The sequence below is a fragment of the Podarcis vaucheri genome (genome assembly GCF_965113315.1).
Source record: "Podarcis vaucheri genome assembly, chromosome: 16".
NCBI classification, from domain to species: Eukaryota; Metazoa; Chordata; class Lepidosauria; order Squamata; family Lacertidae; genus Podarcis; species Podarcis vaucheri.
In genome coordinates, this window is record NC_138754.1 from 29,242,531 (window position 1) to 29,260,798 (window position 18,268).

Here is an 18,268-nt window from a genome sequence, read left to right on the forward strand (position 1 = left end):
AGAAAACCAGCCCCGTCTGTGTGCAGAACTGCAACATGTGAACATTTGGTATGGAGTCCACAGATCATGGCAGAGTTTTGCATGAGAAAGCCTGCAGTTCAAAACATGTTTTGAACTCTGGTCCCGTTTGCTGGCTTCCCAGAGGGATCTATCTGGTGGTGGACCATAGTGAGAACAGGATACTGGACCAGATGGGACATTAGCCTGATCCAGCCGGGCTCTCCTTATGTTTTTAGGTTGGCAAAGGTTGATTTACACGTACAAGTTATTTCTTATTAAGCCAGTGAAACCTATGAGGGTTTTGGACTATCCACTTCACTGCAGCACAAAACCTGGAGCCTGGTAGCCGCAAAGAGATTTCGTATTTATTTAACGAAATATAGTAGGGACGCGGGTGGCGCTGTGGGTTAAACCACAGCGCCTAGGACTTGCCGATCAGAAGGTCGGCGGTTCGAATCCCTGCGACGGGGTGAGCACCCGTTGCTCGGTCCCTGCTCCTGTCAACCTAGCAGTTCAAAAGCATGAAGTGCAAGTAGATAAATAGGTACCGCTCGGGCGGGAATGTAAACAGCGTTTCCGTGTGCTGCTCTGGTTCGCCAGAAGCGGCTTAGTTATGCTGGCCACATGACCCGGAAGCTGTACGCCGGCTCCCTCGGCCAATAAAGCGAGGTGAGCGCCGCAACCCCAGAGTCGGCCACGACTGGACCTAATGGTCAGGGGTACCTTTACCTTTACCTATATACTGCTTAACTGTACTATATCCAAAATATATTTTAAATTACCGTATTTTTCGCTCTATAGGACACACTTTTTCCCCTCCAAAAATGAAGGGGAAATGTGTGTGCGCCCTATGGGGCGAATGCAAGCTTTCGCTGAAGGCTGGAGAGTGAGAGGGGTCGGTGCGCACTGACCACTCTCGCTCTCCAGGCTTCAGGAAGCTATCCGCAAGCCTTGGGAGCCCGTGGGAGTTCCCGCCGGGCTCCCACGGCTTGCGGAGAGCAGCCTGTTCTGGGGGCTGGGGTGGGGGGAAGCCCGACCAGCCCCTGCGCCTGGGGGGGGGGAATAAAATTTTTTTTCTTTATTTCGCCCAAAAAAAAACTAGGCGCGCCCTATGGGCCGGTGCACCCTATGGGGCGAAAAATACGGTAATAAACTAAAAACCGATGCAAACATGTCAACATTCTACCTAGGTGTATCCCCCCCCCCAAAAAAAAAATCAGCAGCAGCAGCTGGAAAAGATATAGCAAAGAAACTTGTGTCTCAAGAAGCAGGGAGTTCCAAAGAGTAAAAGTGCCATCCCAGTAAAATATTTTTATTATACTATGAATATTAATAAATAAAAATAAATCCATGCCTGGCCCATCATACTGGGTTTCCCCAGCCACTTTTTTAGACACAGAACAGGTATTCTGTGGCACCTGTAAGAATGCCAGTTCTACATGTAACCAACTCTATTTAGTCAAGCTATACTCAAGAGTACACCCACCAAAATGAATGGCTCCAAGTCATCTCAATGGGTCTACTCTGAATAGCTTTAAAAAGAAATACAACCCTCTGTTTTCAGTCAAAATTGTTCTTCCCTGCCCCCACATAACCGGAATACAATTTCAGGGTTATGTGATATTACTTATCCACTAAATATCTCCAGTTTTATCTAAGATATCTTTGCCAGGCTTTTAATGGATAATGTTATTGCAACCATCTATTATTTCATTGCGGCTTTTACTTCTGTTTTTAGCTGGCGGTGCAAAAAAAATAAAATGTTCATCAATTTTTATGTCAATTGCTAGAGTCCACGTCTTTTGTTAAGGTGGCCACATTGAAGGCTTCATCTGAAAGGCAGTCTTTTTTAAATCTTCCTTCAAAATATATATAAAAAAATTGTCCTTTAGAGAAAAGCAAGGCAGGCACGTGCAACGATAAAAACCCAGAATGCAAATTATTCTGTAGCTAACTAACTAGTTCACAAGGGCTTTAAACATTGTTCAATTTAATTGCATGGCTTTTCTGCCATCTGAAAACCAGTATCATCCTCGTGGTTTAAGACATTGTGTCTGAATAGCTTTATGCTCTTAGTTGGGGATAGGAACAACTTAGCTTGCAGCTACTGCCCTCTGCAGGAGAGGAAAAGGTACTGAGGGAACTCTCCGTGGTAGCAAAACTGAACCATACAATCAAATCTTTAGGAAACACAGCAGAAAGATGGAAATACCCAGCTGGTAACAATTCTGCTTCCCTCCAGACATCGTTGGTTATATGGCACAGGTTTTTTTGGCAGTTGGGATGCAGGGAATCCAAGAATGTGCCTTCTGCTTTTTCAAACGCGTCCTAAGAGTAAGAATGAATAGTTAAGTTTTTCTAATCCCCCTTTGATCAGTTAATCATGGGCAAATCTTCAAACCCTATTAATCTTGCTGCTGCTCCTGTCTGGTGCATACACGCTTTTTTGTGTGTGTCCGGTGATGCAAATGCTAAGAGCTCAGCTGGATCGGGCCCAAAGGTAAAAGGTAAAGGACCCCTGGACAGTTAAGTCCAGTGAAAGGCGACTATGGGGTTGCGGCACTCATCTCGCTTTCAGGCCGAGGGAGCCGGCATTTGTCCACAGACAGTTTTCTGGGTCACGTGGCCAGCATGACTAAACCACTTCTGGGACACCGTGATGGAAACCAGAATGCACGGAACCACCGTTTACCTTCCCGCCACGGCAGTACCTATTTATCTACTTGCACAGGTGTGTGTGTGTTTTGTTGTTGTTGTTTTTGCACTGGTGTGTTTGTTTTTGTTGGTTTTTTTTGTTTGTTTTGCACTGGCAAGCTTCTGAACTGCTAGGTTGGCAGGAGCTGGGACAGATCAACGGGAGCTCACCCCGTCGCGGGGATTCGAACCGCTGACCTTCTGATCGGCAAGCCCAAGAGGCTCGGTGTTTTAGACCACAGCGCCACCAAGGCTCACCTAGTCCAGTATCCCATCCTCACAGCAGCCAACCAGATGCCTGCAAGAAGCCTGCCAGGACACGAGTACAACGGCACTCTCCGCTCCTGCTGTTTCTGGCAACTGTTACTCAGAGGCACACTTCCTTTGACTGCGAAGGTTATTTGCATCCATCTTGCCTCAAGAAATGGAGCGTGCCTCCAGGGGTAAAGCCAAACTGCTGCATTAGGAGCACCGAAGCCACCTCCCCAGGTACACACCTGGGCAGCATATCTAGAGGTCCTGAGCTGCCCAGACAAGGGAAACCCCCCCCCCGGCCTTGCTGATGTGATCCAAAGCAGAGCGATACATTTGGCACCAGCTTGACTGCAGGAGTTGCTGGGATGAAGGAATACAAGGCGCCATCCATTTGTCTCAGGACTCCACTCTGGATGTGTGTAGGCTTTACTGCTTAGTCTTTTCTTCTCCAACAAGGCAGCATAGGTTGAGGATCAGTGTCCGTTCGTCCGTCCCCCGTCCCCGTCCCCCCCCCCAAAAAACAGAGTCCTTTTCATTGGGGATAGTTCAGGTGGAAATTCCAAGATGTTGGAAAAGGTTATTTATGTATGCCACTACTGCGGGCCCATGTTTTATTAGCCCAAAAATGGAAAAAGAGCGAAGTCCAGACTAAAGAAGATTGGCAATTTAAATCGATGGAATATGCGCAGCTTGCAGACTTAACATACAGAATAAGAGAAGAACGTACGTTTAAAGAGGGATGGAAACTGTTTATTGAATATATGGAGGGAAATTGTGTTTATTTGAAAACGTGGGCAGCGTTAAGATAAATTCAACAGCGTAATTAAGTTTTGATGGGTATAATAATGGAACACTGAATAGTTTGGTTTATATATGCAGGGGTTTATGTTGAGCAAAATGAACCATGGAAAGAGAGGAAGGGAAGTCATTGATATCTTAAGGTTGTTTAAGTGAATATTATAAACAAGCCTCATATTATTACTTGGTGTAATAATCTCACTGCTGCTTTAGCATGCTTGGGAGAGGTCATTGGCCTGATGGGAATGCAGGGTTCGCCATTGTGAATTTCATGATGGATGAAATGCAAGATAGATAAATACCGTAAATTTCGCTCTATAACACGCAGATTTTTTCTCCTAAAAAGTAAGGTGAAATGTCTGTGCGTGTTATTGAGCGAATGTGTGGTCCCTGGAGCTCACTCGCCGAAGCGCAGGGGCAAAATAGGCAAAAATCAGGCAAAAATAAGATCGGGCGGGCGGGCGGAGGGAAGAGGGAAGGCGGAAGCTTTCCTGCATTCTGCCTCAGGGTCTTACTGCCCACCCGCTTCTGTTGCTGCGTTTGCTCAAACTCAACAAAAAGCAGGGAATCCCCTGCCCTCCTGGCAAGCAGAGGGTTAAGGAAATGATCGCGTCCTTCCTTCTAATCTTCCCTAGTCACGCTGCGTGCAGGCTCCAGCCCACCACTTCCTCCTCTCCGTGCTCTAGGGACTCGCAGGCAGCCGAAAAGCATGCAGGTGGGGGAGAGGGAGAGAGAGAGAGGGCTGGCTTGGGTGGTGGTGGGGGAACGACTTTTGCTTTACAATGGTAGGTTTCTCATTTCTTTTCCAAAAGCAGAGAGCCCTGCCCCCAGGCCCCCTCCAAATTACAGCTTCTCCAAGCAATGTACTGCTGGAGGGAGACAGCATGCTTGTTTGGAAGAGAAACCCTGCTTCCCTGCTCGTAAGTAACAGCAGGCTGGATTGCAGAGTGAGACATGGAAATCTCTGGATTTATATGCTGTATATCAAATATCTTAATCTATACTTTCTACACGCGACTGGTAAATCAGAATCTCCTGAGCCAGGAGGATTACAGCATCTCTCCTCTCCCCTTCATTAAAAGCCTAATACTCTTCTTTGAAGAAGTATAACGTGAGAATGTTTTTTTTATATATATATATTTTAAAGTTCTTTTCCTCATTGTGCGCTATACACTGATAATTGCTGCCACAATAACAATTGATTGAAAATGGAATTTAGTTCCCCCCCCCCATAGAGAGCTGTTCTTCAAACGTTTAGCCTTAATACAGTGGCTGATGTAATACCCTTCTGCTTCACTAGGCATTTTATATAGGGACATTAAAATTGATTTTCTACATCTTGGCAGATGAAAAAAAGTGTGTTACATGCCCTATTGCCCAAAAGTGTGCAAGCACAGAGCAAAGGTTGCAGTGACAGAGGTGGCCAAAAAAGAAATACCGTAAATAAAAAAGAAATCATACTTCGTATATCCTGTCTGGCTTGGGGGGGGGGGGACTTTTGCTTTCCTTGCCTCCCCATTTAAAACATGGTGACAAAGCACGGATCCACATGGATCCTCAGGATTTTTGCATTGGGTCACCCCAAATTCACCATCAGATCACATTACATGTCCATGGCTACAGTCTGTACCAAAAAAATCACGCACCCACTGTTGCCTGGGGCTGCAATGGTGCAAAAACGTGGTTACAAAGCATGGATCCACAGGATCTTTGCACTGGGTCACCCCAAATTCACCATCAGATAACATAGCATGTCCATGGCTACAGCCTGCACCAAAAAAATCACGCACCCACTGTTGCCTAGGGTCGCAGTGGTGCAAAAACGTGGTTACAAAGCATGGATCCACATGGATCCTCAGGATTTTTGCATTGGGCTACTCCAAACTCACTGTCAGATCACATGTCTGTGGCCACAGCATGAACCACAAAAATCATACATCCACTGTTTCATTTAGAATTTTTTTTTCTTGTTTTCCTCCTCTGAAAACTACGTGCGTGTTATGGTCTGGTGCGTGTTATAGAGCGAAAAATACGGTAGATCACTGTTACTCAACAGCACCCGCAGCAAGGTTTGCAGCGCCTCACTAGAATCCTGGATTTGCATTCAGTCAGAGACAGGGAGAGAAGGCAGGTTTTATAACGGTGGTTTTAAAGAAAAGCAGTGACGGACAGACACAGAGGAGCAGTGAGGATGGGGGGGCCTTCAAGGAACCAGGCAGGGATGGGGTGGGGTTAAAGCAAGTAGGAGCAGGAACCCCTGGCAAATATGATCTTTAAAAATATCCCACAACCAAAATGGGAACCCCAAAAAGTTAGGGAGGTCCACTGCCTCCCTTTAGAGGAGAGAGAGGCACACACACACACACACACAAACACAGAGACAGGGCCCTCTTTACAGAACACGATTTATTTGGCATTTGGATGAAATGTCTCTCACAGCATCTTGAGAAAAATAAAAGATTAGTGTCATCCCATCCCACCCTCTTTTTCTCCTAAAAAATAAAATAATAATAATAATAAATCAAAACATTAAAACTTAAAAAAAATGTCACAGGGACCGAACTATTACAGTATCAAATTTCTTTTCTACATAGTATTTTCATGGAATATCAAAATCTTTTTTTTTTTAAACACGCACACGCACGCACACACAGCCACAGTGACATCCAATCACAAATCAACAACACGGGGTGGGGGGGAGCCCTGCAGACACACAGCCTTGGCTAAAAGTGATTTTCCGAGAAGCTAATAAGCAAGTGTCTCATTTGTCGCCTTATACGCATGTCCCAAGCAAACAGCAAGTCTAGCATCCAGCCGTCAGAAAAAGAAGCGTGACAATTAAGAGATTCGAACACAGAAAGCTGCCTCAAATCATTGGTCCGTCTGGCTCACAAATTGTCTACACTGGGGGAGGTGGAGAGGGAGAAGAGGGCCTGAGGATCTCGAGATGTTCATGGAGCCCAACTCCTGTTGAGACCACAGGATTCTCACCTGCGGTCTACACTGGCTGCAACCTGGAGATGTCAGGGGGTGAGTCTTGGATCTTTCACAAGCAAACCTTGGGTCTACCCAGAGTTAGAGACCTCCCCCTTGGTGTTTCCCCATAATAAAAAGATGAGAGGGGCTGAAATTCAGCCAGTGCGAACTGGCTCCTTGTGCCTACCAGGAGAAATCCCCTTAAAACTGGGGAAAGGAATCCACCTCTGAACACATCTGCTGCTGCTGGCTTGCCTTCACTTTTTCACATTAGCTGGGGTTTAATTTGGCCAAGGGCACGCAGTCTATTAAGTGCTCTTTCCTGTCTCTCTTCCCCATCTCCACAACCGCATGCCGGCCTGTTGAAATCGACACGGTGCGGCAAAGGTTTCCGGGAGTCTGCCTTCCCTGCTCGCTGTACTGGGAGCGGTATGTACAGAAACCCAACACAATCATCCCTTTCAAACACAAGACCCACATCTGGGGGTGGGAGGAGACATGAACTGGAAGTCAACCAAGCCTATGTCCAAACATGCAATGTTTGAAGAACGACATCTCTGAGTCCCCAGAACCGATGAGAAGTTTCTTCCCTCCAGACCAAAGTAAGACTATTGTTTTGTGTACGTTGAATGGGGGGGGGGAGACACACACACAAAAATACCTTCGTGCACAAACCGCACACCCAAGAGGGTTTGCAAAGGGCAGCTTGTAAGCAGAGGGATGTGTCATTTCAATAGCAAAAAAACAAAACAAAACCCCAAAATAGACTTTGTTTTAATAAACTTAAATTCATAGCAGAGGCCTATTTGTCTCAAATTAAGAGTTTGGCTTTTAAAAGGTTTGTTGTTGTCGGTGTGTTTGTTTCTGCTCTCCATCCTGCACCACTCCCAAGCATTTGGTCAACATGGAACCTGTGGCTACAATATTAACCGCTAAAGACATTTATGCTCTGATATCCGAGTTAAAGATCAATAGCCTCAATCAGACATTTGTGGAAAGATATGCAGAACCTTTACTGACATCGGCTTTTTTTAAAAAATGGGGCAAAACAGTATTAAAATAGACGGAGAAAAGAAAACAACAATTGGGCTATTTGCAAGATGCAGAAGCCTGTAGTGCCGGGGGGGGCATGTACCCCAACACAAGAACTACAGTGGTGCCCCACAAGACGATTGCCTCGCAAGACGGAAAACTCGCTAGACGAAAGGGTTTTCCGTTTTTGCGTTGCTTCGCTAGACGAATTTCCCTATGGGCTTGCTTCGCAAGACGAAAAAGTCTTGCGAGTCTTGCCATTTTTTTTTGCTCCCCCCCCCTTTTTCTAAGCCGCTAAGCCGCTAATAGCCTTTTAGCCGCTAAGCCTTTAATAGCCGCTAAACCGCTAATAGCACTAATCCGCTAAGCCGCTAATAGGGTTGCTTCGCAAGACAAAAAAACCGCTAGACGAAGAGACTCGCGGAACGGATTATTTTCGTCTTGCGAGGCACCACTGTACTGATGAGCATTGCAGATTGGTTCTGCAGTTTACTATGGCACCTGCATTAGGCCTTATGGAACTGCAGTTGGAAGGGACCCTGTGGGGTCATCTAGTCCAACCCCCTGCAATGCAGGAATCACAGCTAAAGAATCCCTGACAGACAGCCATCCAACCTCTGCTTCATCTCCAAAGGCAGACTGTTCCACTGTCAGATCTCATCCTTAGAAAGTTCCTCCTAACGTTCCGCCGGAATATCCTTTCCTGCCATTTGAATCCATCAGTTCGAGTCTTCCTCTCTGGGGCAGCAGAAAAACAAGCCTGCTCCATCTTCCATGTGCCAGCCCTTCAGATATCTGAAGGTGGCTCTCATCTCACCCTCTCAGTCTTCTGCTCTCCAGGCTAGTCTTTCTGGCCATGCCCCGAGAAGCAACGCAGGAAGGAAATTAAAAGATCTTCACTGGCTAATAAAACAAATAAACACCGGCACTCAGGAAAGGGACAGAAGCCTTCAAAGGGACACTCTTAATAGCTTTGTGTACAGTGGTACCTCTGGATGCGAACAGGATCAGTTCCAGAGCCCCATTTGCATCCTGAGTAGAATGTAACATGCGACTGTGCGTGCATGGGTCGTGTTTCGCCGCTTCTGCGTGACGTCATTTTGAGCGTCTGCGAATGCAGCGAAACCCGGAAGTAACGCATTCCATTACTTCCAGGTCACCGCGGAGCAGAACCTGAAAACACTCAACCTGAAGCATATTTAACCCGAGGTACGACTGTACAGTATTACCTTCCACTGACCCGCTGCAAAGCATGGGCAGTTCCGAGCAATAACACACTGAGGACTGGCTGCATGTGGCAATCAGTTCAAACGCTTATCCCAGCTGAGCTCTGCTATTGAAGGACTTCAGGGACTGGGCATCTTACTTCACTCTTAGGCCCAGACCCATCTGCTGAAGAACGAATCCAAGGGCCAGCTCTGCAGCCTGGGGAGAACTGGTTCCTATCTCATGCTACTCTGCTTTGCTTTGCTTTGCTTAAGATCGCACGCGGCAGCACATGCAGGTATACTCAGCACCCTGAACACTCACTCTCACACACATACAAAACTCAAGAAGCCAGTACATACAATGTATAAAACTTATGAGTGTGCTAAAAACGCACAAAACCCGCTTTTATTTCTCATACTTCAGAAACGCTCAGCATCATCCAACTCAGAACGCGTACCTGTGGCCAGAGCACTCCAGCTACACCCGGACTCGCAGCTGAGAGGCGGAAGGAGCTGGAAGTCCTCTCAATAAAGGAGGACTCCCTCTTGTCCTGCACTACATCCTGGGTGTGTGGGTGCAAGAAATCCAGGAACCAGATTTTCCTCGGCTGCGAGGCAACTTCTGCAACCATTCGGAGGACATCACATTTGAAGCCGTGCCTTGCAGTAGCCATCGGGTCTGGCTCGGCCACCACAGGGAGGAGAGGGGGGACCCGTTCCGCCAACCTATCAATGCTTGTTACACAAAATCCTATTACAAGACGGGTTTCCTTGCAGTTTCACCCCCCCCCCCGGGGCAACTCCACAGAGCACTTCTGTGCTCTGAAGGAGGGTAACTGTATGAGCCTATCCTATGCTGCCAGAAGGGCTGTGTCTGCAACGCTCCTCGAGGAAAGGCGATCCTCTTATCAATGATTATCTAACATGCTTGGACAGGAACCGTGATTGCCGCGCTGACAAATTGTCTTCCATCGGCTTGTGTTGATTGTTTTCAGGGGCTCTTCGCAGCTGCCCTATACAGACTCGGGCAAATGGCTTGCCGAGAGGGTACCATCGGCTCCCGACGGGCAAGCAGCTCTCCGGGGATTCAGAGAGGGCTCCTTTCCCCCAGCCCTACCCGGAGATGTCGGGGATTGGGACCTTCTGCGTAATGAAGCCTGCCCTCTTCCTTTAAACACAGCCCACGTGGTGGTTACTATCACAAATCCTAGTGTAGAAAAATAGAAAAGACCCCTGCAAAATATTGCATATGGGAATACACCCAATGCAATGCAGGCGAAATGGAGAGGCACCCTGACAAGTTGGGGCCTGAACTAGCCTGGTCAGCAAGTGGGAAAGTAGCGCGCGCTCTCTCTCTCTCGCTCTCTCTCTCTCTCACACACACACACACACACACTCCATGTTCCTTTCCTGTCCCTCTAGGCTTCCTGCCTTTCATAAGGTAAGAGGAACACATCAGTGAAAAGATGGAGATTACCACCTCCTCGCATCGCCAGCCTCTCCAAAAGGAAACTAGCTAGCGATGAGAGGCGTCCTCTCGGCTCAATTCGGAAACCTCCTCGCTATTTACAAGCTCTCTGGAACGAAATGCACCTTGCCTTTCAAACTGGAGACAAAACTTCGCAGGGGAGAATAACACCCTGAGCGTCATGACCTAAACTGTAGAAGACACATCTTCCGACTCGGGTTCGTCATGAATGTTCACTGGCGACGGCTTTTGTCAAGCGCCGGGGACCAAGGGGGAAGGCGGGGAGGGGAAAAAGGAGAGAAGAAAACCAGCCACCTGCCTAGTGACTCTTTCAATCCCAATCCCACTTACGCCAACAGTGGCTATTGCTCGGACGCAATATTCATTGCTGTGCTAAACTCAACCCTCACCCAAAAAGCCTGCTATCGTTCTCTAGGGTTGCCTAATTTTTTAATGATACCTTAAGGCTTCAATGATCAACCCCCCAGTGGTGTAAAATTAATATCGATCTAAGTAATTCTAATGAAAACCCAGAATTAAATAGTGGAAGGGGGGGCACGAAACCTGATGACACTAGACCAATTCATTGAAGCTTTAGGGAGTTACTGGCACCATTTCATGCCCCAAACCCAGAACCTTAAAAATGCACAATGCCTTTTAGAAGCCATTGCATTGCGGGTCACAGAGTTTAAAAGAGCCGCTGTACAGGACTTGCAGTTTCACAGAGAAGGAAGCAAGTGTTTGCAAACTGTCCCCCTTGCCCTCCCCCCAAAAAACATTTGGATCTCACTGCGCTACGTCGAGGAAACAGCCAAGTATCCATCAAACCCTTTTTTAAACCTCGCAGTCCCTCCTCCGTGGCAGTGTTGAAAGGAACATGACAATCAAAAGCTGCACGTCCATGTCTACCGGCCTCTCTTTTCTTTGGCTCATGTTTCTATCTGCCAGGAGGGCGGTGGGGTTGTGGTTCTGCCTTCTGTTCAAAGGGACACCCAACAAGCAGCACCAAAATCCAATCTTCTGTGCTCAAAGAGGAAAAAAGGTCAGAGTTGCGGCCGGGGAGCGTTTCAGGGCGACAAAAGAGATTCTCCAACAGGCAGGCTCTCTGTAACCGCTTCCGAGTTTCCGAGCTCCTGTAGCCCCGTCCCCACAAAATTCAAGAAACGTCTCCATCCAATGTACAGCTCGCGGTTTCCTTTCCCGCGATCCACGAGGGAGGTGGAAAGAGGCCAGGCGACAAAAAGCTATCCGTGCTTTTCCTTCCTCCTTGCGAACAAAGAGTTGGGATGCTGCTGTTAAAAGAAAAATAAAAAAGAATATCCTCTGCATTCTTCCCATCATTAGTGAGAAAGGTGCAGCTTCCATAATCCTTTTTTTAAAAACAAAAATAAAATAAAATTTCAAGAGGGCAACCCAACCAGGCTAGAAAATGACAGCAACAGCCAAGACGCATGATTTCCTAGAACATAAAAGTAGTGTCCTAAATAAGAGAAAAAGAAAGAAAGAGAAACAAGGAGCAGAGCTTATTTCTGAAGTTCGGTCCATTAGTGTCCGTCTGTACATCTGGTGTGCAAACAGTTGCTCAAAAATTTATTTCTGACCGGCAGTAAGATTTCTTTTTTTTTCCAATCCCCTCCCGCCCCCCAATTTTTCCTTTATACAATGGTATTCAGAGAACAGTGACTGTGGAGGCTGCCTGAAAGTGTCTCTGCCGGCGGGCTTTCACTTAAGGGCGTGTCGGGAGGTACGAGGAGGGTGCTGCTGTCAACAGAGTCTTCCAGCTCTGCTGGAGAAGGACCAACCGAAGGAGGAAGAGATTCCTCTGTCAGCGGCGGAGATGCGTCGCCGTTTCCGAGGGACAGCTGGTTGCTCTGGCCTGTCTGGGAATGGATTCCACCTGGAAAATGGAAAAGGCAAGGAGGAATCGACAAGTCAGAGGCAGCACCCTTGAGTACGTTTCCGAGCACAATTCGAAGTGTTGGAGCTGACCTTTGAAGCCCCAAACGGGCTCAGCCCAGTATACCTGAATGAGCATCTCCACCCCCAACACTCAGCCTCCCACTGAGGTCCAGCTCCAAGGGCTTTCTGGCAGTTCCCTCCCTGTGAGAAGTGAAGGCACCGGGAACCAGGCAGAGGGCCTTCTCAGCAGTGGCACCCACCCTGTGGAACACCCTCCCATCAGATGTCAAGGAGATAAGCAACTATATCATCTTTAAAAGACATCTGAAGTCAGCCATGAATAGAGAAGTTTTTAATGTTTTGTGTTTTATCATGTTTCTGTATATGCTAGAAACCGCCCAGAGTGGCTGGGAGATGGGAGTGATACAAATATTACTACTACTACTACAGTGGTATCTCGGGTTAAGAACTTAATTTGTTCCGGAGGTCCGTTCTTAACCTGAAACTGTTCTTAACCTGAAGCACCACTTTAGCTAATGGGGCCTCCTGCTGCTGCCGCGCCGCCGGAGCACTATTTCTGTTCTCATCCTGAAGCAAAGTTCTTAACCCGAGGTACTATTTCTGGGTTATCGGAGTCTGTAACCTGAAGCGTATGTAACCTGAAGCATAGGTAACCCGAGGTACCACTGTACTGCTGCTACTAATATTATTATTATTATTATTATTATTATTATTATTATTAGCAGCAGCGGCGGCGGCGGCGGTGGCATAATCATCATCAGCTACTTGGACAAGGCCACCACCAATTCTTTGGAGCAGAATTCCACTGGCCATGCTACCTGAAGCTGATGGGAACTGCAGTCCAAATCATTTGGAGAGTGCCATGTCCCTGGACTAAGCTGACCAACAGTGGTCCTCTGGGATTTCAGGAAATGCTCTCTCCCAGCCCTAACCTGGAGAAGCCATGAATTGAACCTGGCACCTTCCGAGTGCACAATGTGCTCTACTGGTATAGCATCCTGCAGCCCAACAATACTCAAAGGACAACATCTCAACGATGTACCTGGGGGAGAACAAAGAATGCTGTCTGGGTTAATGGAAGCTTCGTACGGCGGAGGTGGGTCATCGGGGTGCTGGATATCTGGGTATTTGTACGCCGTGTAGGGAGGAGGAGGGTCGTGGAAATGAAACGCCCCACCTTCCCCGTCATCGGAAAGGTGGAGCGGCGTGAGTCCAGTCCCAAAGCCATCGGGGCCATAATCGAAACCGGGCATCCTGCGACCCAAGTTGAAGTGGTGCACTATTGGGGGAGAGGGGAGTTAGGAGAAAAACACACACAAACCAAAATACATTATCATTCCACCACTACCTCTCGCCAAGTAGGTCATTCGTTCTGCAAAGGGTAAGCCTAACTTGAAACCCAAAAGCTCTGTAAACTGAAAGTGGAGACACTACTATATTTACTTTTCTGTTTGCTTGTTTTAAACACAAGGAAATAGTTAATAAAAACTAATTAAAGCAAGAAACTTGGTGCTGTTAAGGATGAACAAAGCATCACAGGGAGTTACCAATGATGAACTGACATGAGAGACTCTGGGCCATATACATTGCTAGCCCTGACTCAGTGTAGTAGATCCGTTGAATCTAATTGATCTAAGCCATTTCCATTAAGTTTGATGGGCCTAACTCTGAGTAAGGCTGCAAGTTCAGCAATATCTAGAGGGCCACACCTGCACTGGGTCAAAGAGAGACATGTTTTCAAAAAACAGCAGCTGAAAGCTGCACATAAGTGATTTTTTATTATTATTAATTCAATTTCTTACCCACCCTTCACCATAAAGTCCAAGAATGAGTGACAATATGGTCACAAAAGTAGCGTGCCTTCTCTAACTTTTGTGTTTTATCTTCAGATTTCTTATGGCAATAGTGGGAACCTCTGACATTGCTGAACTACTTACTAACACTGCCACGACACCCTAACCCTAACTGGCCAGGGTTAAAAAGGCGCATATTCAGCATATGACGGCAATGACTTAATGAAGGTGCCAGGCACACCCTTGTTGCAAAGGAGAGTTCCACAACTCAGGGGCTTCCAGATCAAGCACAGCCGAGGGACTTACGGTTTGCTCCGATCAGAGACTCAATGCGCTCCCTGCGCCGCTGCCGTAGCCGATGGACCATGAAAAGGAGCAGGGACAAGATCAGGAAGGAGGAGATGCAGCTCACGATGAGGCGCATGCCGCTCGCCATGGAGTCGAACAAACTGTTGCCGTCTGCATGGAGGAATCAAAAGTAAAGATCCCATTACATTATGGCAAAAAATCAGTGGTGTGCGGTTCATTTCCAACCAAGCTCTTTTCCGGCCATTCAGCAGGAGGGACCAACCAAAAAAGAACTTCCTGGAAAACTGCGGAAGAGGAAGAGGAGATAAGAGCAAGAATGTGTCTAGATGTTTGGTGGTGGAGCTTCAACCTCCGAGCCAAACTTGGCCTGCCGGGCCTCGACAATCGGTCCATGCGGCTGTTTTGCTGAAACCTCACCCACCTGAGGTCGTATGTGCCATCTGATGTGGGGCAGGCAAGAGAGGGAGACGCAGAAAGCAGAACTGAGCTCCCCGCACAACTTTCTGCTGGACCACCCTCTATCCCAACAGGCAACCTCGACATGTTGACAGGACAACCCCACCTGTCAATCGCCTGATGACACGATGATGGGTGACTGTGGGGTGGGACCTGTAAAAATTGGCCTGCTGGGATGGGGGAACATGAAGATCTGGCCCGCTGAATCGAACAAGTTCTTCACACAATTCTTGGTAGCCTGGACCTGCAGGCTGCTTCTAATGGAGACTCCTCCAAATGGCATTAATCCTCTTCCAAAAATATATTTTCAGTGCCCCCATTATGCTTTTAAAGTACCTCTCAAATTTAGGGTGCAGGTGCAGTACTGAGTCCTCTCCGCGCATTAGAAATCCGGACAGGAGTGCTGTGATGCATGCTGGCTTTCCTAATGGAAGTTATGCTCTGGGGCAGGGGTCTGCAACCCGCGGCTCCGGAGCCGCATGTGGCTCTTTTACACCTTTGCCGCAGCTCCGGGGCGGATACTAGCGAGGGGAGGAGGTGCATTGTGTGCCCCGACACTCCCCACTGTGGCGGGCGCTGTACTGGCTGTGACGTCGCATGGGGGCGGTGCGTGCGTTAGTCACGCAGCGTCCCGACGTCACCTTCCTGCCCGCCTGCTACATTGTAAGGGGCATGTACGCTGGTCACTGCATTGAAAGGGGGCATGTACGCTGGCCACTGCATTGAAAGGGGGCATGTACGTTGGTCACTGCATTGAAAGGGGGCATGTACGCTGGTCACTGTTTTGAAGGGGAGTGAAGAACACACACACACAAAAAGGTAACTTGTTAATTTAACGTTTCTATGAGGAGGAGTAATTCTGAGGGGTCAAACAAAGAAATAATAAAAAAGTGACAAAAAAGTTATTTTTATCATGACGAGTTTTGCGGCTCCCAGTTTTTTTCCTTCGGAAATGGGTCCAAGTGGCTCTTTTTGTCTTAAAGGTTGCAGACCCCTGCTCTGGGGGAATCAAACCTCTTGACTTGAAACTCACTTGGTGACCTCAGCCCCGTCACTGCCTCTCAGCTTAACCGACCTCACAGGGTTGCTGTATGGGGATTAAATGAGCGAGAGGACCACGTACACATCACGGTTGGTGGGACATAAATGCTATGCGATAAGTAAGCCAAGAATAGATGTAGCTTCAACGACTGTGATTCCTCAAAATTAATAATCCACGTGAGAAAACACTTCCCAATAACTGCATCAGCCGAGAAGCCCTCTGTTCTGAGAAATGCACTGTCAGCTAAAAACTACTTTCCTTTTCATATTGCTCCCACTGCCAAAACAAAATTAGCTAGTCACTAATCTGTTTTCCAATACAAGCAAATCCACTTAGATACAAAACATTTGGAAAGCAAAAATACAAGAAGTGTTAAGATCCTAAGTTTGCAACAAGACAAGGGGGAACCATTGTGAAACCACCAGATGCCCATAAATTGGATTGGTATATGACCCGTTATTCTAGCATTACTGCTTCTTGTCATGAAACATACTGTAACCTGATTCAAAAGCCTCTCTTCTGAAGCTAACCAAGAGTATGTTGTGCCTCATAACAAGGGGTGACGGAAAAATAATTGAAAAGCTTAATATAAATGTTTTTGTTTCCAAATCCAACCAATTTACTAAAAGCAAACCCATTTTCTGAGTTTAGATCCTTATAAAGCCCAAACAGCTCCACACATGTGCAGCTGTTTTAGACGGGCCTTCACAACGTGAATTTCTCTTTTGAAACAAGCAGCACCTGATGTTTTACATATACTTTTAATTATGTTTAATAGACGCTTGCAGACTAGCTTTACTATATTTTCCATACTGTAAGCTGCCTCAATCTACTTTATTCAAGTGCAGACTAAAAATATTTAGTTGAATAAACGACAGTGGTGATGTGCATCAGCAGTCTCCAGGGAACCACATTTACAAAAGCACTTTTTTGGGGGGGGGAGAGACTTCAGCATCCTTAGTGAGAATAGAATATTGGCCAATTGTTAACAGGAAACCAGAAGGAAGAGGGAATGAAATGGAGCACTCTGGCAGGCACTCTGGCTGGCAGAAAAAGGAGTACAAGCAGCAAACAACAGTTTCAGGTCTAGTTTCACTGGTCTAAGTCACCCCTGCTGCCCGGTTATCACCCTACTGTTCAGGCAGACAGCATCTGGGACTTTTCACAAACTGTAGGGGCAGGGGGGTTGCCCACAAAGAAAGTTTCAACTCAGGCAGGTGTGGAGGAACCTTTGGCCCTCCAGATCAACTACAACCTCCAGCACCCCTAGCCATTGGGCCATGCTTGCTGGAGCTGATGACAGCTGCAGTTCGACAGCATCCGGGGCAGCCAAAGGCTCCCGACCACCTGAACTAAGCACTGAAAGAACCTGGCATCTGGTCCCCTCACAGACACAATAATGCAACACTGCACAATACTGCTCACATTTCTGGCCACCTTGGCTGAAAAGTAACCTGCCACAAGCGTTAAGCGTAAGGACAGGAACTTTAGAAATAGTTGAGAACCACCTGCCACGTGCGTTCCAAGAATCCAAATGTATTTCACAACAGCCAAGAGCCGATTCATTTCCCAGGCAATGCCAAACTGTAGAAGTCCAAATAGGTTCATGCCACCAGGGTTTGGGAGAGGGGCATCTCTCCAGTTTGGTCAAAAACAATTCCCTCTTTGGCTGAGGGAGGGGGGAATAGGCAAGGAAATTTCAACCAACCACGTGTTTCCGTCAATTTCAAGGAAACAAGACCAAACAGCAGCAGCACCATCTGCTGGCTACTTGCGGGACTGGCGGGCATTTCAAGTAATGATGGCATCACATATAACAGAAAAGTGAACAGTGGGTAGTGGTAATGGTGGTTTTTGCAATGCACACCTGGATGCCCAAGGTAAATATGTTTCCACCACACCTCCCTGGCTTAACCCAATTCAGCAGGCTCCTTAGAACATTTGCAATCTTCCAGTGATGCAAATATCCTTCCGTTTCCTTAACAGAAACAAGGTCGACTCAGACTGGTCCAAGTCTTTGGTTATAATGCAGAAGCTCTTAAACAAAGAGTAGGAAACTAGATCCGACTGGTGACTGAGATCCTTAGCTTTTCATATCCCTCACTGGGCCAAGTTTGACAGGTAAGCAAATTTGAGTCACCTGACAGCACAATCATGTCAGGTGACTGCATGAAATCAAAATGTGCAGCCAAAAGAATAACATTGTGCAAGCTCTGCTGATCAGCTGATTGGCAGGACTTGCAAAGTGCTGTACAGCGACTTTTGCAGGTGCAGCCAATCCGCTGACTGGCGGTGCCTGCAAATGCCCTTTTGGGCC

The 18,268-nt window shown here is 47.3% G+C and overlaps 1 protein-coding gene across 5 annotated transcripts in view; it reads right to left on the reverse strand.

The window, feature by feature from the left end:
* Window positions 1–6,134: 6,134 nt before the first annotated feature.
* Window positions 6,135–18,268, reverse strand: part of DGCR2 (DiGeorge syndrome critical region gene 2) — a 64,861-nt gene continuing 52,727 nt past the window's right edge. For 4 of the 5 annotated variants that reach the window (XM_082203269.1, XM_082203270.1, XM_082203268.1 and 1 more), the window contains 4 exons: window positions 14,451–14,603; window positions 13,394–13,630; window positions 8,211–12,328; window positions 6,135–7,871 (listed from right to left, as the gene is read on the reverse strand). In XM_082203269.1, coding sequence (XP_082059395.1) covers window positions 12,087–12,328; window positions 13,394–13,630; window positions 14,451–14,603 — 632 coding nt within the window. In that variant the 3' untranslated portion in view covers window positions 6,135–7,871; window positions 8,211–12,086. The remainder of the gene's footprint in view (window positions 7,872–8,210; window positions 12,329–13,393; window positions 13,631–14,450; window positions 14,604–18,268) is intronic. The other variant, XM_082203267.1, reaches the window with a different exon arrangement.